Source organism: Mesoplodon bidens (assembly GCF_964165515.1).
Source record: "Mesoplodon bidens genome assembly, chromosome: 6".
In the NCBI taxonomy this organism is placed as follows: Eukaryota; Metazoa; Chordata; class Mammalia; order Artiodactyla; family Ziphiidae; genus Mesoplodon; species Mesoplodon bidens.
Window position 1 is genome coordinate 59,706,394 of NC_138162.1, and position 25,574 is coordinate 59,731,967.

The 25,574-nt window shown below is 43.0% G+C and overlaps 1 protein-coding gene across 1 annotated transcript in view; it reads left to right on the top strand.

The window, feature by feature from the left end:
- SLC24A2 (solute carrier family 24 member 2) overlaps positions 1-25,574 on the top strand; it is a 245,936-nt gene that overhangs the window by 193,748 nt on the left and 26,614 nt on the right. The window contains exons 6-7 of the mRNA XM_081237450.1: positions 939-1,037; positions 4,094-4,212. Coding sequence (XP_081093576.1) covers positions 939-1,037; positions 4,094-4,212 — 218 coding nt within the window. The remainder of the gene's footprint in view (positions 1-938; positions 1,038-4,093; positions 4,213-25,574) is intronic.

Genomic DNA, 25,574 nt, shown 5'->3' on the forward strand with positions numbered 1-25,574 from the left:
GGCTCCTTTGTACCTTGAACGTTCCCAGGGAGAAAAAAATCAAGGATTAAAAGAGAAAGAAAAATACGCTATGTTTCACATAAAGTAATCTCTACACTTTTGCATGCTTTTTTTCTGTGCTTGTTGCATGCATTTACCCATTAATTATGTTAGTAATGGAGAAGAAATGAAGCATTACTTTTGTGGTACAGCTGTTTAAAATGATTACTTTGAAAACGGTATTTTTTCCAGCACCTTTCCCTAAGCGTCTCTTCACCAACAGACATTACTTGCTGTGCTTAGTTGCTCATCCTTTACCGTAAATCCCCAACTGGAATCAGTTGCCTCCCTGATGCCTTAATTGCAGCTGACTCAACTAATACGAAAAGCTGTGATGCATCCCAACTCCTATAGAAATTGCAGTGTTAATTAAGATAAGTGTTTGAAAACCAAAGTCAAATCAAAGGACCCCTGGGCTTAGCTTTCCATGGTCAAAAGCCAATTCTGGGGTGAGCATATAATTCCAGAGACACGGCTATGCCTCCAGAGCAGTTCTGTTTCTCTAGAAGCATTACTTTTGTGGCACAGCTGTTTGAAATGATTACCTTGAAATGGTACTTTTCAGACCTCAGCAGTAGGGGGAGGAGTTTTGGTGATGATTGGTGCTTTCGTTTTTTGTAAGCAATTGGGAGGGAGAGAAGAGGTCACCTTTCATCTGTGATCCGGCAGCTTGAGATTCTCAGATAGAGAATTGGGCTGAAGAATCACAAGGTAAGAAAGTACCCTTCTTGCAGGTCATAGGGCCTTTGGGCTGGGCAGAAAGGAGTGGTTGCTGCTGACCGGCCCCATAGCTGAGGAAGCCACATGCCTGCTTCACCGGCGCTTCGCCATTTGCCACGAACCTCTCTCTTTATCTTCCTTCTCACCTGTCTCCTTTCCATTACTTTCTCTTGCTTCAGGGAGGTTCAGAGAAAAGGCTTCAATTCTCCACAAGATCGCCAAGAAAAAATGTCAGGTGGATGAGAACGAGAGGCAGAATGGCGCTGCTAATCATGTGGGTGAGTCTGGGAGACTTCCATCCGTGCCTTTCCTGAAGTACATGGAGTGGGGCAGAGAGACAGGACCCAGTGTGGACACCCCAACTCAGTGCAGACACAGAACCCTGCAACTCAGCCCTTTCCTGGGTGTCAGGAAGAGTCCCACTTCCCCCTCATGGGTACAGGGCATGAATAGACACAATATATCACCTACCCCCAGATGAACTTTAAAAAGAGCGAAATGGGGCTTCCCTGGTGGCGCAGTGGTTGAGAGTCCACCTGCCGATGCAGGGGACGTGGGTTCGTGCCCTCGTCCGGGAAAATCCTACATGCCGCGGAGCGGCTAGGCCCGTGAGCCATGGCCACTGAGCCTGCGCGTCTGGAGCCTGTGCTCCGCAAGGGGAGAGGCCACAACAGTGAGAGGCCCGCGTACCGCAAAAAAAAAAAAAAAGAGCGAAATGATTCTCTGCGGAACCATATAAAATAAATAAATAAAAACTTAAAAATAAGCAAAGTTACACCACCTCCTAGCCAGGCATCTCCACTGAAGAGTAGAAAGTCACTTCATTTCAGGGATTGCACATAAAGAAGTCATATAGACCTGTCATTTAATGCTTAACAAAAGGTGAGAGTACCCCTTCTGAAATTCTTGCCTGGTAGCCAGACTTTATACCTGTGACAATGCCTGCAGCACCCCCAGTAAATTACCCGATTGTTCACTTGGTCACTCCTGAACTGAGTGGCAGGGTTCCTACAAGATGACCCTGCCCCTCCTTTCTTAAGAATTCAACAGTACTCACCCAGGTCTCTTGTGGTTGACCTTTTCTGAGTTCCTGTGTGACCAGATCATGACATTCAGGCATCTCATTTTAACTTGGAATGTTATGTTCCTCATCTCCAGTCTGTGACTCTCACGTAGCTCTTTAATTCTAAATTCAGACTAAATTTACCCTAATCTGGAACTATGCGATACACAATACTATTGCCCAAGAAACTAAAATTATCTGCAGACAAAATTTAAAAGTGTTGCACTCGAAATATATGACATTCCTTAGAAGAGTTTCTGCCTCTCCTGTTATCCTGACTTCTAGCTCGCAGAAACTATTTGGCCAAGAAACAGTCAAGAGTCTACTGGGTATAAAAAGAAAAACTTAAAGGAAATAAGCTAAAATGCTAACTATCATGCCTGGGAGGTTGCTTCTTCTCATCTGTTCATGTCTGTTCTTGGACATCTTAACTCCACTTTGGGACCCAGCCTCCTGTGTTGTCTGGCTATTGAAGGCCGATCCTAAAGTTGTATCACTTCAGCCAACAGACACCCTAAACACAATTTTAATATTTCCCAAGGTACTTAGTACTTTTTAGTTTAAATAACTAAACCAAGTATACCAGGAAAAAGACACAGTCACACACAGCAGAACATCATTAAGATAACATCATCACGACTGAAAACATGGAAAGATAAAATAGTTTGAGTTTCAGTGGCTTTCTACATTTAAATATATCTATGCCTCTGTATTCCACAACTAAATACATAAACATAAATATTTCCCTATGACTTCCAAAATTTGGCTCCTTCAAACCCAACAGTTTTTATGTAACTCTCAAATGATTTTCCAGTGAGAGTTTACCAGTGATAAAAATGTTTAGTTTTTCTGAAGTTGCTAGAAATACTCTGATACTCTATGAGCAGCCTGAGACTGCCCATATCTGATACTGATGAGCATTCTGGTATTCCTGGCAACGCTGACACTGAACCACAGAGCTTCATCGTCTCCTGAAATCCGAGACTTGACCCAGCACAGCCAGAGGGCCTAGGAACCCTTTTTATTTCCCTGTCACTGAAATCATGGCAAAAAACCTCAGTGGTGCCTGATCACTGATCACCTACTGGTGTTCCTCTGAGCCCTGAAAAAAAATCTTCTAATGCAAGGCAGGTGCGATAATGAGGATCCCAATAGTTTCTATTTCTTGTTTGCTCGCTCTGTAGCAGGCACTGTGCTGAGAGCTTTGGATGCATTTTCTTATGTAATCTTTATCAGCGTACCCTTTGATCGCATTGTTGTTGTTAGTCATAGCAGCAGTGGTGTTTCTATTGTCATCATCTCCCTGATTTTACAGATGAGGAAGCTGAGTCTCAGAGGAGTTAAGTCACTTGCTAAAGGTCCCACAGCACAAGTAGCAGAATCAGAGTGTGAACCCAGGCCTGTCTGAGATGCCCAGTGTCCACGAGTCCCAGTGTTCAACCATTACCCGGGAGTCATTCTAGCCAAATGTCACCTCTCATTCAGGAATGATTACTTGTTCAGCACCCCGCTCTTGCCTGGCCTGCAGTAGGATGCCCAGGTGTGGAATGTTCTAAGTAGCATTCTCCATGCATTTCGAGAAGGCCGGGTTCCCAGGTTTGCCCTACGCGTGGCACCTACACTCCGGCAGAGTTGTCTACTCACTGAGCCTGAGGGAATTAGAGCTGGAAGCAGTGGGCCTTGGAGGTCACCCAGTTGATTCCCCCAATCTCATAGATAAGGTTCCTAAAGCCCAGAGGAAGAAGAGGACTTGCCCAAGGTGACAGCCCGATGGTGGCAGAGTAGAACCTAGGACCCAAGTCTTCTGAGGCCATAGCTAATAATATCCTTTCTGGAATGTGATACAAAAGAAAAGATCCTGCTATAAAAAATATCTGAGAGGTGTGGTCCTGGGTATAAACAGTTAGTGTGTAGATTGGCTTTTGGTATAAAAATGTCCATGCTCATGTTCTTGAGTGGCGAGTTGGTCAGTTTGCCTAGTCTAGAGAATGCATACCCTGGGAGTTGATAGGGCACTTAAGGTCAGACATCAGGCCAGAGGGGATGCCAGAGAGCTATTAAAGAGAGGAAGAGGGCTGAGTACACTAAAAGGCATGGGGGAGAAGGGTAGAAATCCTTTGCCATCTGACACAACCTCAGCCCTGGGCCTTATCACCCCTCAGAGACCACTACCTTCTCCCTTGGCCCAATATAGGGTGTTCTTCTCTATATGGCTCTTACCCCTACTTGACTCCATTTGCTTTCTTTGTATGTGCCTGATTTATGTCACAGAAAAAATCGAGCTCCCAAACAGCACCAGCACAGAAGTGGAGATGACACCATCCAGTGATGCTTCGGAACCTGTACAAAATGGAAATCTCTCCCACAGCATTGAAGCTGCGGAAGCCCAGGTATGCCTCTTTTCCATTGCTCTTCCGGACCGCCGTTCGTGTCGATATTCTAGCACAGCAGCACAGACTTACGTTCTCCTTGGAGGCCCCAGCTCCCAGCTGGGTGGACACCAGGTGGAGTCATCCATCCTTATGTATATTTCCCAGTACCAGCCAGGGCACCACATGCATCAGGCTCTTCCTTTATCCAATAAGTACACATATTTTCTAAGCCACTGTTTCTCAGGGTGAGATTGGAGGACTCATGCATCAAATCTCCTGGGGATAAAAATGCAGATCCCTAGCCCATATCCCAGACCAGATGAAACAGAATCTCTGAGAAGTGGCACCCAGGAATCAGCATTTTTAACTCCCTTCCCTGGTGATTCTTAGTAGATGATAAAGTTTGATCACTGCTGCAGTCTAATCCTTTCTCTGTCTTTAGGGCCAAGATTAAGTAACAGAGAAACCACAGCCATCACACCTTGGTTAGCCCTCTTTGGCCTTCCCTGTCCCTGCAGTTGAAATTAATCAGTACCCTGGCCCAGTCCACCATTCAGTGTTGCAACCATTAGATAGCTGTTTGATCTAATGGCTATAATATTTAACATTTATACATACTGTGTGCCACAGCTTTGGTGCTAGGTGCTTTAAACCACCCAGCTGAAGGTATAGACATTTAATATCTCCATTTTATAGCTGAGGAAGCTAAAGCTTAACAGGATGAAGTAGTTATTCAGCATTATTTAGTTTGTAGCTATTAGAAATGAGATTTGATCTCAAGACTGTCTAAATATAGCGTCTGTACTATTTCCACCAAGCAGCACTGCTTCTAGACCACAGTTGCTCAAAAAAGTAGGCAGAAGCAAAAAGTAGGTGGTGCCTGTTAGATTTCTGGATCTCACCCTCCTCAAGTGAATCAGGATTTCTAAGGCATAGAGCCCTAAACTCACATTTTAATCAGTCACCCTGGGTCAGTGTTTTCTCAAACTTTAATGTGCTTAGGAATTTCCTGGGGGATCCTGTTACAGTTCAGGGTCTGATTTGTCAGGTCTGGAGTAGGGCCCAGAGTCTGCGATTCTCCTGAGCTCCAAGGTGATTCTGATACTGCTGGTACGAGAACCACACTTTGAGTAGCATTCCCCTCAAGTTTGTGACCCACTTCTCTAGGCAGAATTTTCCTGATGAGCTGATAATGAAGCCAGACTACAGCAAATCCATTCCAGCACTCTCTTCTCCTTTACACGAGGATACACTCTGCAACAGAGGAAGTCTGTATGTCTTAGACAAACACTTGCTCATTGTTGCCTGTTGCCTTTATTCCCTGAAGAAAGGTGCAAGGAAAGTTTCTTTGTTCAAAGGAAAGGATAAAGATGTCAAGCACCTTTTCATATACCTGTTGGCCATTTGTACATCTTGTTTGGAAAAATACCTATTCACGTCCTTTGCCCTTTTTTTAAGTATTTATTTATTTGTTTATTTATTTGGCTGCATCAGATCTTAGTAGGGGCACGAGGGATCTTTTTGTGGTGCGTGGGCTCTCTAGTTGTGGCTCATGGGATCAATAGTTGCGGCGCACGGGCTTAGTTGCCCCGCGGCACGTGGGATCTTAGTTCCCTGACCAGGGATCCAACCCGTGTCCCCTGCATTGGAAGGCAGATTCTTAACCACTGGACCACCAGGGAAGTCCCTTTGCCCATTTTTTCATCAGGTTATTCATTGTTTGCTATTGAGGTGTTTGAGTTCCTTATATATTTTGGATATTAACTCCTTATCAGGTATATGATTTGCAAATATTTTCTCCCATTCCATAGGTTGCCTTTTCATTTGTTGTTTCCTTTGCTGTGCTTTTCAGAAGGTATACGTATATCAAATCATCATGTTGTATACCTTAAACTGATAGAATTTTTAATTGTCGATTATACCTCAGTAAAGCTGGGGCGGAGGGGGGAAATGGCTAAAGGAAAAGAAAGAGAAATGGCAGCTCCTTCTGCCCTTGTCTCCTCTGCCTTCTAGGCTCCCACCCTCCTGCCCAGAGCCCTGCGGTCCCTTCGTATTAGCTCAAGGGTGAGCTGGCAGAGCAGCTTATGTCCACATGGATAAGCAGCATATGGCAGCAGGAAGCAGGCCCCAAGGATACCTGGCTGCCCTTGGGAATGGCACAGTCACAGGTGTGCAGAGGGCAGCCTCATCATTGTGCCTCTCCATCTGGCTGTCAGAGGGACATCTGTGTCCCCCACACGGGGCACCTTGCTGCAGGGGAGTGACAGAGTCCCAACTGACCCCTCTCTGAGCAGGGCCGTGTCCCCAGGTCTCACGCAGGGTCAGAGGGCAGATTTGGGCACCATCCTGTTACACTGAGAGCTCAAGGGCACACAGACCTTCAAAGAGCCAGGCCACCAGCTGCCTGCAGGACAGCCTGGCAGTGAATTCCAGATCCACCAGGAGCGAGTTACCCAACCTTGCTTTAGTTTCCTTATCTGAAAAGTACAGATAACCATAGTACCTGCCTCATTAGGGATATTAGGAGAGTTAAATGAGATAATATACATAAAGCACATAGCACGGAGCTAAATGATGCTATTTATATTATTATGTGTTCATACCTACTTATATAAACAGCATCCAAAGTGTCCTTTCCCTATAGGTAAAATGCTTATTGTAGATAAAATGAAACACACACACATATATATATATATATATATATATATATATATATATATATGTAAATTTGAGAGTATTCAGGGTATGATAAGTAAATAAAAAATAAAATAACATCTAAATAAAGTAAATAAAAAAACATCTATGGTAGGGAAATTATGGCCCAGTGTGATCAGGGAGGTCTATACAAAGCACTCTGGGAGCCTTCCAGAGGAAGAAATTGACCCTGGCAAGGGAAAGTGTAAAAACTTAAGAGAAGAGGTCACATCTGAGCTGGGTATTGATGGGTAAGTAGGAGTTTGTTGCTCAGAGAAGGAGGAGATGACCGAGATGACAACCTGTTTGCTTAGGAGGGAGATTCCTGTGTAGTGATTGGTTGAGAAAGCCAGGGGAACTGAAGACTGAAATATAAGGTGAGGAGTGAGGAGAAATCCACTAGGAAAAGTAAATTGGGCTGAAATTCTTCCATTGTTGAATCGGAAAATTTTCAGTGTTCATCTAATGTGTGCCAGGCAATGTGCTGTGCACCAGAGATGCCCACCCATCCTAGCAGAGCAGAGAGCCTCCTAATGTAAACCAAGGTATAATTATAGACAGCCATAGGACCGTGAAGAAAATAAAGCCTGGTGACTCAGTGGAGGGCAAGCGTGGAGGGGCCCTTTTAGGTTGGAAGGTGAGGGAAGGCTTCACTAAGGAAGCGGCATTTGAACGGAGGCTGAACTTTAAGAACAGGTCAGTCAAGGGAACAGCACCCACAGAGGCAGAGATGAGCTCGGCTTGTTTGAGGAACAGAAAAGTCACTGTGGCTGGAGAGTGGGGGGTGGAGGGAGGGATGGTGTTGGCAGTGAGGTCTGACAGGAGGGCCGAGTGGAGCTGGCCTGCCTTGTGGACCATGATACAGAAGTTGACTTCATTCTGGGGCAGCTACAAGCTATCAGAGGTTCCCAGATGTGATTTGCACTTGTAAACGATCCAAGGGACTGCACTGGGGTGTAGAGAGTGGATTTGTGGCAAGAGATGGTGTAGTAGTAGTGGGGCAAAGAGGTCGCTGCAGGAGTTGAGGCAGAGCTGATAGTGGCCTGGACCAGAGCAGTAGACGGGGAGGGGAGGAGAGGCACAGGGATCATGACGGGCGTTGTAGGCACCGCTCAGCAGCCTGGACCTCCACCTGCTGGGAGTGGAGAGGCATAGAGGCTTTAAAGGGAGCAGTGGCAGCTTTGGATTTATGTGATAAGAAGAGAGCTCTTTCTGAATGGTCAAGAAGGGGCCAGAGGGAGGGAGGACAGGACGCAGGGCAGCGAGGTAAGAGCCCGTTTGGTTCAAAGATCAGCAGACTATGATCTGTGGCCAAATCTGGCCTGCAGCCTTTTTTTGTACAACCTATCAGATAAGGATGTTTTTATATTCTTGAAGGTTTAAAAAAAAAAAAAAAAGGCAGCAGTAGCATATGTGACAGAGACCATAAAGCCCATAAAGCCTAAAATATTTACTATCTGGCCCTTTACAGGAAAAGTTTGCCCACCCCTCATTTCAACCATCTGCAGTCTTTCCAAAAAAAAGAAAAAAGAAAAAAATAATGAGGAAGCTCTTCATGCACTTATATGGAATGATCTTCAATATATGTTGTTAAGTGGGAAAGGCAACATGCCAAATTACATCCAATATACTCTGCCTGTGTAACAGGAAAAAAAGGAGGAAAATAACATAGTAACATATAAACATTTGCTTTGGATACCCTTGAAGAAACTGGTCATGCTGAGTACCTGCAGGACAGGGGCCTGTGGTGGGGAACCAGGGTGGGAGGTAGCCTTCTGCACACGTCTTTCAGTATGTAGCCTCCTGTAGCTTTTGAATTTTGAATGAGTTAACTGTTTTACCTATTCCAAAAAAATGCAACAATTAAAAATAATAATGGGTTAAATTAAAACAGAAACAGTATGCATTAGTCCTTTAATAGTAGAGTCTCTGAAGACAGACCACAAATTGAAGACAGAATTCAAATCCCAGACCTGCCACTTACCAGCTGTGTGACTTTGGACAAGTTACTTAACCTCTCTGTTCTCATCTTCCTTCTCTTTGAAACAGGAATAGTAACCTATTTCATAGCATTATTGTGAGACTCGAAAGCTCATAGAACAGTTCTTGGCACATGGTAAGCACTGCATAGGTGTTCGCTATTATTAGCAGTACTTAGTAAAACTGTTTAAAAATGGCTATTAAGTAGCCCAGATGACAAGGCCTCAGACCAAGTATTGGCTGTGGCAGGGGTGACAGTGGCTGGATGTGAGAGCTGTTTCTGAGGCAGAATTGAGACCCTTTGGTAATAAATTGGTCACAGAGCATAACAAGAAAAAGCAGCTGTGGGTGATGCTTGAGTTTCAAGGCTGGAAAAACTGGGTAACACGGTAAATTAAGGCTGTGATTCCAGAGTCAGAAAAAAAGGTGTGAAATCAGGACACTCAGGCCACCCAAAGCACAACTTCACAGAAAGGATTCAATGCCTTTGTATTGTGTTGGTCTTCTTTCTTTCCCAGTTGTATTTTTATCAGGCTCCAGGAGGAATGAGGTGTGCATCTCGACTTTATTAATGGAAATGATGAGCCCCACACACCACACACTCACTGCTGATTCTCTCCTGAGAGTTTAACCTGTCTCGTGTAATTAACCTGCTGTTTTCAAAACCCTGTTTACCAATGAACTAATTTTACACAGACACCTCAGCTCTGAGACCTTCCTTCTGTCCAGACTTTACACTGGCAATGAAGAGCACTTTAAAATACTCTCTCTTGGGCCTCCCTGGTGGCGCAGTGGTTGAGAGTCCGCCTGCCGATGCAGGGGATACGGGTTCGTGCCCCGGTCTGGGAGGATCCCATATGCCGCGGAGCGGCTGGGCCCGTGAGCCATGGCCGCTGGGCCTGCGCGTCCGGAGCCTGTGCTCCGCAACGGGAGAGGCCACAACAGTGAGAGGCCCGCGTACCGCAAAAAAAAAAAAAAAAAAAAAAAAAAATACTCTCTCTTACCAAGGAAGCCCCTTTGCAGGAGGTTTTCTGCTTCATTTGTATATTTTGTGGAACCAAGAAATAATTTGACGTTTCGAACAGCTTAGTGCTATTATCTTCTCCCAATACCTGCTAACCAAAGGCTGTCAATTCTAGCAGAACTGATTTGAGCTGTCACTGAGAATTTACCAGCCTTCTAAATTTTCAATGTTGGAAATTTATCCAGGTTTGAAAAACAATTCTAAGATATATTCTCTCCCACTCAGAACCCAGCATTTTCTTACATTTTAATTTTGCCAGTCTAGACAACAGCCAGGTGACTGCATGTGGCCAGCTTGCTCAGGGAAGCTGCCTGCCTTGCTGCGTCACAGTCCTCCAGACACGACACATCCAAACTCTTTACATACATGCAGTGAAAGGGTAGGAGGGGAAATGCCTTGCAAACTTCTTAGATTCTGGAATCTGAAAATCTAACTTTTTTTTCTTGTATTATGCTTTTTATGTGTTGCAGCTTTTATTTCATTTCACCTCTGAGACTTCTCTCTGTCCTTAGGGAAATCCAGATGGTCTTTGCTTTGGTTAAGAGTTGCCCAGATGCACCAGTGGGCAAACAGACTTATTTAAGATAATCGCATTCCTAGGAAAAAAGAATATGTATGTGCGTGTGTGTGTGTGTGTGTATACACACACACACACATATACTCACACAAACATACATGTACTGATAGATAGATAGATGATAGATAGAAAATATATAAAATGCAGACTTTTTTCTTTTTTTCTCACTTTACAACTTAAATATCATCTTGCTATATTAAGCCCTTCCTTTCTCCCTTTGGGATTTCAACCCTGACTTATTTCTCCCCAGTCTAGCATTCGTCCTCACCTAAACTCAGTATGGTTTTTAAGATCTGCTCTCATAGTGCTGATAAAAATAGTTGGGTATTATGTGACTAAGTAAAGGATGAGTAGGGAAAGATGATGGATGTGATTGTAAGCTTAGATTTCTCTTAAGAAAAATAAAATAAAATGCACAAAGATATTTCTCTACTATTAAATTTGTGCATCTCTGAGGGTGGTAAAAAAGTGTTGTTGTCAAAGACAGCAGTTTGTTTTGGATTATTGTTGTCATTTAAAGTTACAGCTGTGATTTTAAAGCTCCATAGAAAGACTTCATAATAAACATTGGTCCAAAACATTAGCTCTGATAATATTTCCAAGATTATCCAAGCAGATGGGACCTAGAATCCATATGATGTCTTTCTTCCTAAAATATTACCTTTAGTTAGTAAACATGTACTTTCTTAGCCGTAGTAAGTTTTAATAGAGGCCTTTCCAACCTCAAATCTTCCTGTTATTCAAAGAGCAAGTATCTCTTCTAAATGATTAAGGTGGAATAGCCAGATCCACCATTTTGAAAGTTTAAAAACAGCTAAGGACCGAATTTCCCACTATTGATGAGATTTTTCAATCTCTTGGAACATTGGTGAAGCATAATAAGAGGATTCTGGCACTCAAGAAATGGAGGAAAGCAGAATATAGTGGAAAGTGGGGCTGGATCTCTGTGTCTGACACAGCCAGAGCACAAGGGCAGTACTGGGGAGAGAGGGCAAGGCCTTTCTCTTGTGAAAGAAAAAGAATATCCAAAGATTCTTCATCAGACTGGAGTTTGCAAGGTCCAAGCCAAGAAACTTATTAGTATCTGAGAAAAGCTAATACAAACTATAGAAAAAAGCAAAAATTACAGTGTTTTACCTACCAGGCCTTAGTACATGGGTTCCATTTCTGGAGGAGATAACATTTTTTCCTTTCAATCTATACATATATTTTTTAAGGAAAAGTTGAGATCTAGTTCCTATATTTGATGACCTGTACAATATTTACCAACTGCTTAAGATGCACTCAGAGGCCTTTTGACCACACTTGAAAATGAAATAGATCTGACTCTTGGGTTTCTGCCTAAATTTGAATATTGACAGAGAATTATAACTTCACTTAGAATCTTACTGTTAATAACACCATTTGTCATTGTGCTTTCTGAAGTAGTTTGAAGAAAGTCTATTAATTATTCACATAAGATACATTAAGAGCTGACTATCCCTGAAAAAAATACCAACATTAATATTACTGTTCCTATGAGTAATTGTAATCCAGTTGATGATAAAACGATGAGAATGACTTTTGAATTGTAGCTTTTATGTTGACGAATCTTTTACGATTTGTATCAGCAGGATTTACGAAGCCCATGAAAACTATACAAAAACCAGTTTAAAATAGCAATACAGAAAGAAATACATCTTGTCCGTAGGTTGCACCTCAGAATTATTTGGGCAAAATGCAAAGTGAAGGAAAGTAATTGCCTTTCACCAGACTCTCCAAAAGCCATTTTACATTAATAAAAAATGGTTTCTTGGCTTCTTGGAAAACTTAGGTCCAGACAGCTTCATCACTCACAGCAAAATATTTTGAAATCTTGGTTTCAATTCAAAGTCATGGAGAAGCAGATGAAGTTTTTTCAGGTTGCCACTGCTGAGTGAAACCTTATCATTTTGTATTTAATATGCTAAGTTCTTGATGCTAGATTTTTTTCCATCTATATGTAAAACAAACCATAAGATGTTTTTTTTTAGAATGCATTTTTTATTGGAGTATAATTGCTTCACAGTGGTGTGTTAGTTTCTGCTTTATAACAAAATGAATCAGTTATACATATACATCTGTTCCCATATCCCTTCCCTCCTGCATCTCCCTCTCTCCCACCCTCCCTAACCCACCCCTCCAGGTGGTCACAAAGTACCGATATGATCTCCCTGTGCTTTGCGGCTGCTTCCCACTAGCTATCTACCTTACGTTTGGTAGTTTATATATGTCCATTCCTCTCTCTCACTTTGTCACAGCTTACCCTTCCCCCTCCCCATATCCTCAAGTCCATTCTCTAGTAGGTCTGTGTCTTTATTCCTGTTTTACCCCTAGGTTCTTCATGACATTTTTTTTCTTAAATTCCATATATATGTGTTAGCATACGGTATTTGTCTTTCTCTTTCTGACTTACTTCACTCTGTATGACAGACTCTAGGTCTATCCACCTCATTACAAATAGCTCAATTTCGTTTCTTTTTATGGCTGAGTAATATTCCATTGTATATATGTGCCACATCTTCTATATCCATTCATCCGATGATGGACACTTAGGTTGTTTCCATCTCAGGGCTATTGGAAATAGAGCTGCAATGAACAATTTGATACATGACTCCTTTGGAATTATGGTTTCCTCAGGGTATATGCCCAGTAGTGGGATTGCTGGGTCATATGGTAGTTCTATTTGTAGTTTTTTAAGGAACCTCCATACTGTTCTCCATAGTGGCTGTACCAATTCACATTCCCACCAGCAGTGCAAGAGTGTTCCCTTTTCTCCACACCCTCTCCAGCATTTATTGTTTCTAGATTTTTTGATGATGGCCACTCTGACTAGTGTGAGATGATATCTCAATGTAGTTTTGATTTGCATTTCTCTAATGAATAATGATGTTGAGCATTCTTTCATGTGTTTGTTGGCAGTCTGTATATCTTCTTTGGAGAAATGTCTGTTTAGGTCTTCTGCCCATTTTTGGATTGGGTTGTTTGTTTTTTTTGTTATTAAGCTGCATGAGCTGCTTATAAATTTTGGAGATTAATCCTTTGTCAGTTGCTTCATTTGCAAATATTTTCTCCCATTCTGAGGGTTGTCTTTTGGTCTTGTTTATGGTTTCCTTTGCTGTGCAAAAGCTTTGAAGTTTCATTAGGTTCCTTTTGTTTATTTTTGTTTTTATTTCCATTTCTCTAGGAGGTGGGTCAAAAAGGATCTTGCTGTGATTTATGTCATAGAGTGTTCTGCCTATGTTTTCCTCTAAGAGTTTGATAGTTTCTGGCCTTACATTTAGGTCTTTAATCCATTTTGAGCTTATTTTTGTGTATGGTGTTAGGGAGTGATCTAATCTCATACTTTTACATGTCCCTGTCCAGTTTTCCCAGCACCACTTGTTGAAGAGGCTGTCCTTTCTCCACTGTACATTTCTGCCTCCTTTATCAAAGATAAGGTGACAATATGTGCATGGGTTTATCTCTGGGCTTTCTATCCTGTTCCATTGATCTATCTTTCTGTTTTTGTGCCAGTACCACACTGTCTTCATTACTGTAGCTTTGTAGTATAGTCTGAAGTCAGGGAGCCTGATTCCTCCAGCTCCGTTTTTCATTCTAAAGATTGCTTTGGCTATTCGGGATCTTTTGTGTTTCCATACAAATTGTGAAATTTTTTGTTCTAGTTCTGTGAAAAATGCCAGTGGTAGTTTGATAGGGATTGCATTGAATCTGTAGATTGCTTTGGGTAGTACAGTCATTTTCACAATGTTGATTCTTCCAATCCAAGAACATGGTATATCTCTCCATCTATTTGTATCATCTTTAATTTCTTTCATCAGTGTCTTATAATTTTCTGCACACAGGTCTTTTGTCTCCTTAGGTAGGTTTATTCCTAGATATTTTATTCTTTTTTTTGCAATGGTAAATGGGAGTGTTTTCTTGATTTCACTTTCAGATTTTTTATCATTAGTGTATAGGAATGCAAGAGATTTCTGTGCATTAATTTTGTATCCTGCTACTTTACCAAATTCATTGATTAGCTCTAGTAGTTATCTGGTAGCATCTTTAGGATTCTCTATGTATAGTATCATGTCATCTGCAAACAATGACAGCTTTACTTCTTCTTTTCTGATTTGGATTCCTTTTATTTGCTTTTCTTCTCTGATTGCTGTGGCTAAAACTTCCAAAACTATGTTGAATAAGAGTGGTGAGAGTGGGCAACCTTGTCTTGTTCCTGATCTTAGTGGAAATGCTTTCAGTTTTTCACCATTGAGGACGATGTTGGCTGTGGGTTTGTCATATATGGCCTTTATTATGTTGAGGAAAGTGCCCTCTATGCCTACTTTCTGCAGGGTTTTTATCATAAATGGGTGTTGAATTTTGTTGAAAGCTTTCTCTGCATCTATTGAGATGATCATATGGTTTTTCTTCTTCAATTTGTTAATATGGTGTATCACATTGATTGATTTGCGTATATTGAAGAATCCTTGCATTCCTGGAATAAACCCCACTTGATCATGGTGTATGATCCTTTTAATGTGCTGTTGGATTCTGTTTGCTAGCATTTTGTTGAGGATTTTTGCATCTATGTTCATAAGTGATATTGGCCTGTAGTTTTCTTTCTTTGTGACATCCTTGTCTGGTTTTGGTATCAAGATGATGGTGGCCTCGTAGAATGAGTTTCGCAGTGTTCCTCCCTCTGCTATATTTTGGAAGAGTTTAAGAAGGATAGGTGTTAGCTCTTCTCTAAATGTTTGACAGAGTTCGCCTGTGAAGCCATCTGGTCCTGGGCTTTTGTTTGTTGGAAGATATTTTATCACAGTTTCAATTTCAGTGCTTGTGATTGGTCTGTTCATATTTTCCATTTCTTCCTGATTCAGTCTTAGCAGGTTGTGCATTTCTAAGAATTTGTCCATTTCTTCCAGGTTGTCCATTTTATTGGCATAGAGTTTCTTGTAGTAATCTCTCATGATGTTTTGTATTTCTGCAGTGTCAGTTGTTACTTCTCCTTTTTCATTTCTAATTCTATTGATTTGAGTCTTCTCCCTTTTTGTCTTGATGAGTCTGGCTAATGGTTTATCAATTTTGTTTATCTTCTCAAAGAACCAGCTTTTAGTTTTATTGATCTTTGCTATTGTTTCCTTCATTTCTTTTTCATTTATTTCTGATCTGATTTTTATGATTTCTTTCCTTCTGCTAACTTTGGGGTATTTTTGTTCTTCCTTCTCTTATTGCTTTAGGTGCAAAGTCAGGTTGTTTATTCGAGATGTTTCCTGTTTCTTAAGGTGGGATTGTATTGCTATAAACTTCCCCCTTAGAACTGCTTTTGCTTGTTTTGGGTCATCGTGTCTCCATTGTCATTTGTTTCTAGGTATGTTTTTATTTCCTCTTTGATTTCTTCAGTGATCACTTCGTTATTAAGTAGTGTATTGTTTAGCCTCCATGTGTTTGTATTTTTTACAGATCTTTTCCTGTAAATGATATCTAGTCTCATAGCGTTGTGGTCGGAAAAGATACTTGATACAATTTCAATTTTCTTAAATTTACCAAGGTTTGATTTGTGACCCAAGATATGATCCATCCTGGAGAATGTTCCATGAGCACTTGAGAAAAATGTGTATTCTGTTGTTTTTGCATGGAATGTCCTATAAATATCAATTCAGTCCATCTTGTTTAATGTATCATTTAAAGCTTGTGTTTCCTTATTTACTTTCATTTTGGATGATCTGTCCAAAAAAAGTGAAAGTGAGGTGTTAAATTCCCCTACTATGAATGTGTTACTGTCGATTTCCCCTTTTATGGTTGTTAGTATTTGCCTTATGTATTGAGGTGCTCCTTTGTTGGGTGCATAAATATTTACAATTGTTATATCTTCTTCTTGGATCGATCCCTTGATCATTATGTAGTGTCCTTCTTTGTCTCTTCTAATAGTCTTTATTTTAAAGTCTATTTTGTCTGATATGAGAATTGCTACTCCAGCTTTCTTTTGGTGTCCATTTGCATGGAATATCTTTTTCCATCCCCTTACTTTCAGTCTGTATGTGTCTCTAGGTCTGAAGTGGGTGTCTTGTAGACTGCATATATATGGGTCTTGTTTTTGTATCCATTCAGCCAATCTGTGTCTTTTGGTGGGAGCATTTAGTCCATTTACATTTAAGGTAATTATCAATAATTGATAATTATCAATATGTATGTTCCTATTCCCATTTTCTTAATTGTTGCAGGTTTGTTATTGTAGGTCTTTTCCTTCTGTTGTGTATCTTGCCTAGAGAAGTTCCTTTAGCATTTGTTGTAAAGCTGGTTCGGTGGTGCTAAACTCTCTCAGCTTTTGCTTGTCTGTAAAGGTTTTAATTTCTCCATCCAATCTGAATGAGATCCTTGCTGGCTAGAGTAATCTTGGTTGCAGGTTCTTCTCCTTCATCACTTTAAATATGTCCTGCCAGTCCCTTCTGGCTTGCAGAGTTTCTGCTGAAAGATCAGCTGTTAACCTTATGGGGATTCCCTTGTGTGTTATTTGTTGTTTTTCCCTTGCTGCTTTAATATGTTTTCTTTGTATTTAATTTTTGACAGTTTGATTAATATGTGTCTTGGCATATTTCTCCTTGAATTTATTCTGTATGGGATTCTCTGTGCCTCCTGGACTTGCTTAAGTATTTCCTTTCCCATATTAGGGAAGTTTTCAACTATAATCTCTTCAAGTATTTTCTCAGTCCCTTTCTTTTTCTCTTCTTCTTTTGGAAGCCCTATAATTCAAATGTTGGTGTGTTTAATGTTGTCCCAGAGGTCTCTGAGACTGTCCTCAGTTCTTTTCATTCTTTTTTCTTTCTTCTGCTCTGCAGTAGTTATTTCCACAATTTTATCTTCCACGTCACTTATCCGTTCTTCTGCCTCAGTTATTCTGCTATTGATCCCATCTAGAGTATTTTTAATTTCATTTATTGTGTTGTTCATCATTGCTTGTTTCATCTTTAGTTCTTCTAGGTCCTTGTTAAATGTTTCTTGTATTTTGTCTATTCTATTTCCAAGATTTTGGATCATCTTTACTATCATTATTCTGAATTCGTTTTCAGGTAGACTGCCTATTTCCTCTTCATTTGTTAGGTCTGGTGGGTTTTTATCTTGCTCCTTCACCTGCTGTGTGTTTTTCTGTCGTCTCATTTTGCTTATCTTACTGTGTTTGAAGTCTCCTTTTTGCAGGCTGCAGGTTCATAGTTCCCGTTGTTTTTGGTGTCTGTCCCCAGTGGCTAAGGTTGGTTCAGTGGGTTGTGTAGGCTTCCTGGTGGAGGAGACTAGTGCCTGTGTTCTGGTGGATGAGGCTGGATCTTGTCTTTCTGGTGGACAGGTCCTCGTCTGGTGGTGTGTTTTGGGGTGTCTGTGGACTTATGATGATTTTAGGCAGCCTCTCTGCTAATGGGTGGGGTTGTGTTCCTGGGTTTCTAGTTGTTTGGCATAGGGTGTCCAGCACTGTAGCTTGCTGGTCGTTGAGTGAAGCTGGGTGCTGGTGTTGAGATGGAGATCTCTGGGAGATTTTCGCCATTTGATATTATGTGGAGCTGGGAGGTCTCTTGTGGACCAGTGTCCTGAAGTTGGCTGTCTCACCTCAGAGGCACAGCACTGGCTCCTGGCTGCAGCACCAAGAGCCTTTCATCCACATGGAAAAAGAGGAAAAGGGGAAAAAATCATAAATCTTGCTCTCCAAGTCCACCTCCTCAATTTGGGATGTTTCATTGTCTATTCATGTATTCCACAGATGCAGGGTACATCAAGTTGATTGTGGAGCTTTAATCCGCTGCTTCCGAGGCTCCTGGGAGAGATTTCCCTTTCTCTTCTTTGTTCTCACAACTCCCGGGTCTCATTTTTGGATTTGACCCCGCCTCTGCGTGTAGGTCGCCGGAGGCCGTCTGTTCTTCGCTCAGACAGGACAGGGTTAAAGGAGCAGCCGCTTCGGGGACTCTGATTCACTCAGGCCCGGGGGAGGGAGGGGTACGGAGTGCGGGGCGAGCCTGCAGCGGCAGAGGCCAGCGTGACGTTGCACCAGCCCAAGGCGCGCCGTGCGCTCTCCCGGGGAAGCCGTCCCTGGATCACGGGACCCTGGCAGCGGTGGGCTGCACAGGCTCCCCGGAAGGGGGGCGTGGACAGTGACCTGCGCTCGCACACAGGCCTCTTGGTGGCGGCAGCAGCAGCCCCAGCGTCCCACGCCGGTCTCTGGGGTCCGCGCTGATAGCTGCGGCTCGCGCCCGTCTCTGGAGCTCCTTTAAGCAGAGCTCTTAATCCCCTCTCCTCGCACCCCAGGAAACAAAGAGGGAAGAAAAAGTCTCTTGCCTCTTCGGCAGGTCCAGACTTTTTCCCGGACTCCCTCACAGCTAGCCGTGGCGCACTAACCCCCTGCAGTCTGTGTTCACGCCGCCAACCCCAGTCCTCTCCCTCCGCTCCGACCGAAGCCCGAGCCTCAGCTCCCAGCCCCGCCCACTCCGGCGGGCGAGTAGACAAGCCTCTCAGGCTGGTGCGTGCTGGTAGGCACTGATCCTCTGTGCGGGAATCTCTCCGCTTTGCCCTCCGCACCCCTGTTGCTGTGCTCTCCTCTGCGACTCCGAAGCTTTCCCCACTCCGCCACCCGCAGTCTCCGCCCGCGAAGGGGCTTCCTAGTGTGTGGAAACCTTTCCTCCTCACGGCTCCCCACCACTGGTGCAGGTCCCGCCCCTATCATTTTGTCTCTGTTTATTCTTTTTTCTTTTGCCCTACCCAGGTACGTGGGGGGTTTCTTGCCTTTTGGGAGGTCTGAGGTCTTCTGCCAGCGTTCAGTAGGTGTTCTGTAGGAGTTGTTCCACGTGTAGATGTTTTTCTGGTGTATCTGTGGGGAGGAAGGTGATCTCCGCGTCTTACTCTTCCGCCATCTTCCCCGGAAGTCTCCCATAAAATGGTATTTTAAGGGGGGGAATTATTTCCTACTGCTAAACAGGCAGAGATTAATCACTTTTTAAAAAATCTGTATGCTACATAAATGTTAGCTCTGTTGGTTCAGGAGGTCCCCACAGAAGGCAATACAGATGTCTCAGATGGTGCTGCCTTCCAAAAAGAGATGCTTTTTGACTGACCTCTTCTTGACTTATCTCTTATCTCTTGGAAAGAGATAAGTGATAGAAACACAGAGATTAAAAACTGAGTCGAGAGATGAAGGATATTGGTAAATAATGCAAGCACAAAGACATTGAGAAACTCAGAGAACAAAAAGAGAGTTCTCAAAGACTCAGTAAAGAATGAGTGAAACGGTGATTTAAAAATAAATTATAGCAAGTGAACACTTTATTTTCAAAGCCAAAAAAAACACAAAAGGATTCAAAAATAAGATATTTTAAAAAGATAAATATCCATATGGACAGTGTGTATAAGTCCACTCGGGCTGCCATAACAAAAAAATCACAGGTAGTTTAAACAACAGAAATTTATTTTCTTACAGTCCTGGAAGCTGGAAGTCTAAGATCAAGGTTTTGGCCAATTCCGTTTCAGGCAAGGGCTCTCCTTCTGGCTTGCAGTTGGTTTTCTTCTCTCTCTGTCCTCACAGAGCCTTTCCTACACAAAAGGGTGTGGGTGGAAAGAGAAAGGAGCAGGGGAGTGCTCTCTGGTGTCTGTTCTCACAAGGACACTAATCCTATCAGACCAGGGGCTTACTCTTATGACATCATTTAACCTTAATTACTTCCTTAGAAGCCCCATCTCCAAATACACCCACACTGAGGGTTAGGGCTTCAGCATGTGAATTTTGGAGGGACAAACACTCTGTTCATAATAGGATTCATCTTAGAGTTGAGTAACTGAACTTTTCCAAACACGACTCTGGTCTTCCATCATTGTGTCTAACAGTTTTTCTTCCTGGCTCTCCTGGTTTTATTACCTTTTTAAAGAGGAAAGGCAGGGCTTCCCTGGTGGCGCAGTGGTTGAGAGTCCGCCTGCCGATGCAGGGGACCCGGGTTCATGCCCCGGTCCGGGAGGATCCCGCATGCCGCGGAGCGGCTGGGCCCCTGAGCCATGGCCGCTGAGCTTGCGTGTCCGGAGCCTGTGCTCCGCAACAGGAGGGGCCACAACAGTGAGAGGCCCACATACTGCAAAAAATAAAATAAAAAAGAGGAAAGGCAAATGGCAAATGAAGTTGTCCCTAGAGCCCTTAGCTGACCCATCCCAGAACTCTGAGTTTGTACTCAAAATGACTCATACACACCTTGTTTGGCAAGTCCTGAACGATAGCTCTGGGGTCCCAAGAATTCATTTTCACTCAGATGTTTTGAGTATAGGTCTCTGGGTCTGTAAGACAAAATGATCCACCACCTAGTAATGAGATTTTTATGGATCAATATTTTGAATTTCAAGCACAGTGTTCTAGCTCTGTATTAGACAAAATGAAGGCTGCTGGTATGTTGACCCCACTAATTGGCCAACCACTTCAGGAAAAAAAATGGAGATGAGATGAAAACCACTTACTGTCCCTGAGCCAGCTGATATTTATGGTGGGAGTTTATAATAAATATCTACTGCTCAAGCCACCCAGTCTATGGTGTTTTGTTATGGCAGCCCAAGCAGACTAATACGCTGACCATATGGATATTTATCTCTTTAAAAAATCTCCTTCTTGAATAGATTTCCTTTGTAGTAAAGCACTCCATGGAACGTTTCTTGGAAGGCACCTTCTACTTGCCAAACAGATGTTGATTTCAGAGCCTTTCACTGTATTCAAGTGTGAATGTGCATTTTTGAGAGCTCCAACTAGTGTTGTTTTAGCTCTGCTCAAAAGACAGAATCAAGGTGTCACAATATTATGAGTCTGCTTGGAAGCTTTGTTTCAGATAGAAAGTCTACTTACAGCCCATCTACTGAAATAAAAGAGCATTTTCTCCTTAGGGCTATGGAATTTATTTACAAAGGCCTTCTGTTTATTCCTCTTACCAAAGTGGAAAGTAAATTCCACTTTCATCTTATTTACAAAGGCCTTCTGTTTATTCCTCTTACCAAAGTGGAAAGTAAATTAGATTGTTGCCATCACAGTAGTCCATGAATGCTCAGTAAATGTTGGATGAATGGATAGATGGGGAACACAATTATTGCAGTTTCCACTTCCACATGAAAAAAATTGAATTATAGAATTTTATTGCTTGGAAGTATCATAAGTCACCTAGTTAAACTTCTCTCTCCTGGATGTCTTTGAAGAAATTCTTCTCCTAACCATTTGTTAAACATAATATAACTAATGTTTATTGACTGTTTACTCTGTCCCAAGCACAGTTCTAGGTGCTTTTCCTGGACTATCTCAGTTAATTCTGTAACAGCAGTCACATTGTAAAAGAACGTTCTGGAGCAGAAGTAGGTCTTCTTCTCCAGCAATCCCTTCATTAGGTGAGGCACGTTCAAGATTTCTTCTCTCTCTAGGAGCCTCCCACGTACGCTTTGTACAGGTGCACACACCTTCTCATCAGTTCCGAAGGAAACCTAATTGGAAAAGTAAAACATGCCACCTTTGTCAAAGAGAGTATTTTTAATGCTTCAATAATGAAAGAGGATGAAGGCAGGAGGAGAAGCAGATCGTCCCTGTTCCAAGACGATGCTGTTCTTTTGTGCATATTCTTCCCCTGAGGTTCCACTGGCCTTGGAACACGGAATGCTGGAGTCTGGAAATAACCTGCCTCCTATTTCATTTCTTGCTGGAGTTAGCCTCGGGAAAGTTTATGATTGTAAAGGGCTTAATCCATCTCCTCCAGTGTCCCCTAGATACTCATTTTAGAAGTAGCCAGTACATGATTATCCACAGTTATGGGAATCAGGGGTGACATCAAGCAATGAAATGCACATAAAATCTCGAGCCCTCATTATGGTGTACTTGATTGTCACCTCCTCCTACTTCAAACCTGGGCTAAATTTCTGCACTTTTTTCTTGGATAGAGATGCTAAAGAACAAGTCTTTCTTTTTCACCTGTATTTGAAGTCCTGACATTCTTTGATATCTTATCAGTACCCACATTTCATTTTTAAATTTGTACCTGGCTCCTTGGAGATAACACTCAAGGAGATAGAGGAGGGAAGAGAGCATCACAATGGCTCCTTCTCTCCACCCACGCCCAGATCTGCCCTTCATTTCCCCTTCAAAGCTGCCCTGGATGGTATAACAAAAATACCATAGACTATGTGGCTTATTAACAGAAACTTATTTCTCATAATTTTGGAGGCTCGGAAGTCCAAGATCAATTGTCTGGTGACAGCCTTTTTCCTGGTTCATAGACGGACATTTAGTCACTGTGTCCTCATATGGCAGAAGGGGCAAGCTAGCTTCCCAGTTATATATAAGGGCACTAATCCCAATCATGAGGACTCTGCCACCCTGACCTAATCACCTCACCTCCCAAAGACCCCACCTCTTAATATCATCACCTTGGGGGTTAGGATTTCATCATATGAATTTTGGAGAGACACAGATATTCCATCCATAGCAGACTCAAGAAAAGGAAGAGTGCATCCAAGAATCAGATGTTTCTGATCAGCTTTTGCAAGAACGTGGGGCATCCAAACCACCAGAAGTTAGTTTTAGACACAAGAAAATCAAGCAAAATTATGTCAATTACATTCTTAGTGTTTGCCATAGCTAGCATTTTTGTTTTAGTAGATTTGATTTATTACAAAAAGCTGGAAAACCTAGTGTAATTGGACATAAAGCACATTCATACCTACTTTTTAGGAGTGAGGAGGGGAGGCCATGTGGTATTTTGGAAGAGCCTTGGGTTGGGAGTGAAATGAGCCTGGCACTGTGACCTTCCTTCAGCATGTCACTTCATCTTAGGGTCCTCAATTGGGGTGGGGGGGTGCTCAATGACCCAGGGCCCCTCCAGCTCTGAAATTCTGGGGCCCTAAAGTTCCTACACTAGATAATTGCAGAGGTCTATATGATTGCAGCTTGTCTTTCATGATCATTCAGTGTCCAAATGATAAAATGAATGACAAGTTCTTGGACAGGAAGGTGGTCCCACATTAAAACATTGCAGGGGACAAAGAAGTTCTGCTTCACAATGACAAGGTTTTTAAGGACTTTGGGGGCCTAAAAGGGGGTGAGGTGCACCGGGTCCAGATGCCTTACAGGTGACACGTATGTGTTCTTCTGCTATTCCAGCATTTCCGTTGATTTGCCTGGGGTCACATAGCTAGTTTTTGTTTTTGTTTTTTTGTGGTATGCGGGCCTCTCACTGTTGTGGCATCTCCCCTTGTGGAGCACAGGCTCTGGATGCGCAGGCTCAGTAGTTGTGGCTCACGGGCCTAGCCGCTCCGCGGCATGTGGGATCTTCCCAGACCAGGGCACGAACCCGCGTCCCCTGCATCGGCAGGTGGACTCTCAACCACTGCACCACCAGGGAAGCCCTTACACGTGTTTTATTAGTGGCTTTTGTTGAGGGTGACAGTTTCAATATTCTTGATGCACCCACCCAGCCTCATATCTCAGGCTCGGCGAATGTTTTTATGGATGTCTCTTCCCACTCCCAGCGCTTCGGGGTCTTGTTGGGGATTCGTAGCATGCACCGCACTCCATGAGCTTTGCCCCATTTGATCATTCATATGGGCATCTGTGTGACTGAACAACGTGGAGGTAAAACAGAGATACCTAAGTACTGGCATTGCATCTTATCCAGCATCATGCCACACTGAAGGGACTCTCCAGTGGGAAGGGGTGGCATTCCTGAGTGCTGAACTGAGTGGTCCTTTTGAGGGGGTTAAAGAAGAATCAAACCCCACCGAGTTGAGAGCTAGGCAGGTGCAAGTGATCCTCTGAGCTTGCTCCTTGTGAACTGGAGATGAGATGTTATTACCAATCAATAAAACTGAACTCAGAGATGGCCTATTTTCAGATGCCTCCTGGGTGTTCATTTTAATTCTCTGACAGCAGAGATTTCATTAAACTGGGCTCACCTTCACGCAGGAATCTTGCACAGCGCCCTTCACAGACAAGAATAAGAAATTGAGTTGCCTCCAAGAAATATTTTTCTGGCTGGAGATGCAACTTCTGGACTGATAAATCCAACTCAAGCCCCTCCAATGGAAACCTGACGTTTATTCTGGGGCAAACCATCCAGACGAGGCACAAGTGGAAATAGTATAAGATGCACGTGCAAAGAAGCTGAACCAATTCTCATAATGCCGGGCCACAAATGGACAGGCTGCTGCCACTTCTCCCATTCACTAGATAAAGGAAAATAAAAATGAGTTGACTGGGCTTCCCTGGTGGCGCAGTGGTTGAGAGTCCGCCTGCCGATGCAGGGGACACGGGTTCGTGCCCCGGTCCGGGAGGATCCCACGTGCCGTGGAGCGGCTGGGCCCGTGAGCCATGGCCGCTGAGCCTGCGTGTCCGGAGCCTGTGCTCCGCAACAGGAGAGGCCACAACAGTGAGAGGCTCGCGTAACGCAAAAAAAAAAAAAAAAAAAAAAAAAGGGTTGATTGCTCCAGAGACCTCCCAATAGGTGCTAACTGCCCCCTGGAACTGTTCTCTTCTATCTGTAGGTGTTCTGATAGCCAGACCTCCAGATTCCAACCTTCAGTATTGATAATGAATCCAAGAAGGTAGTTGTCCATTTGTCATGTGTTGTCATGTACAGTAACATCTTACCCCTCTCTCTCCCTCCCTCCCTCCCTCCCTCCCTCCCTCCCTCCCTCTCTCCCTCTCTCTCTCTTTCGCTCTCTCTCTCTCTCTCTCTCTCACTCTCTCATAAAGTTATCCCCAAAATTCTGTTGGACCACTGCAGAGTTTTATTTTTAGGTCTGCCCCACCTTCACAAAGGTTCCAGGCTGCTTGCAAAAATACATCTGATGTAAAGGGATAAAATGACTAGTTTGAGAAAATTCAGCAAAGGATGGAAAGGAAAGGAAGAGAGTAAGACTAGAGTAAGGTGAGTGCAGATTCCAGTGCTGTGATTGCTGGACAGGGTTACAAATTTGGCTCTGAACTCCCCAGTGCCAAAAAATAAAGAGTATCATTTCCCTGATGCACGGATTTCTCAGTTTCTCAGAGGAAGCATGACTTCTCCCAGTGCTGAGATGTGAAAGGTTTTTCTCCCTTGATTCCTCATAAAGAGGACACTG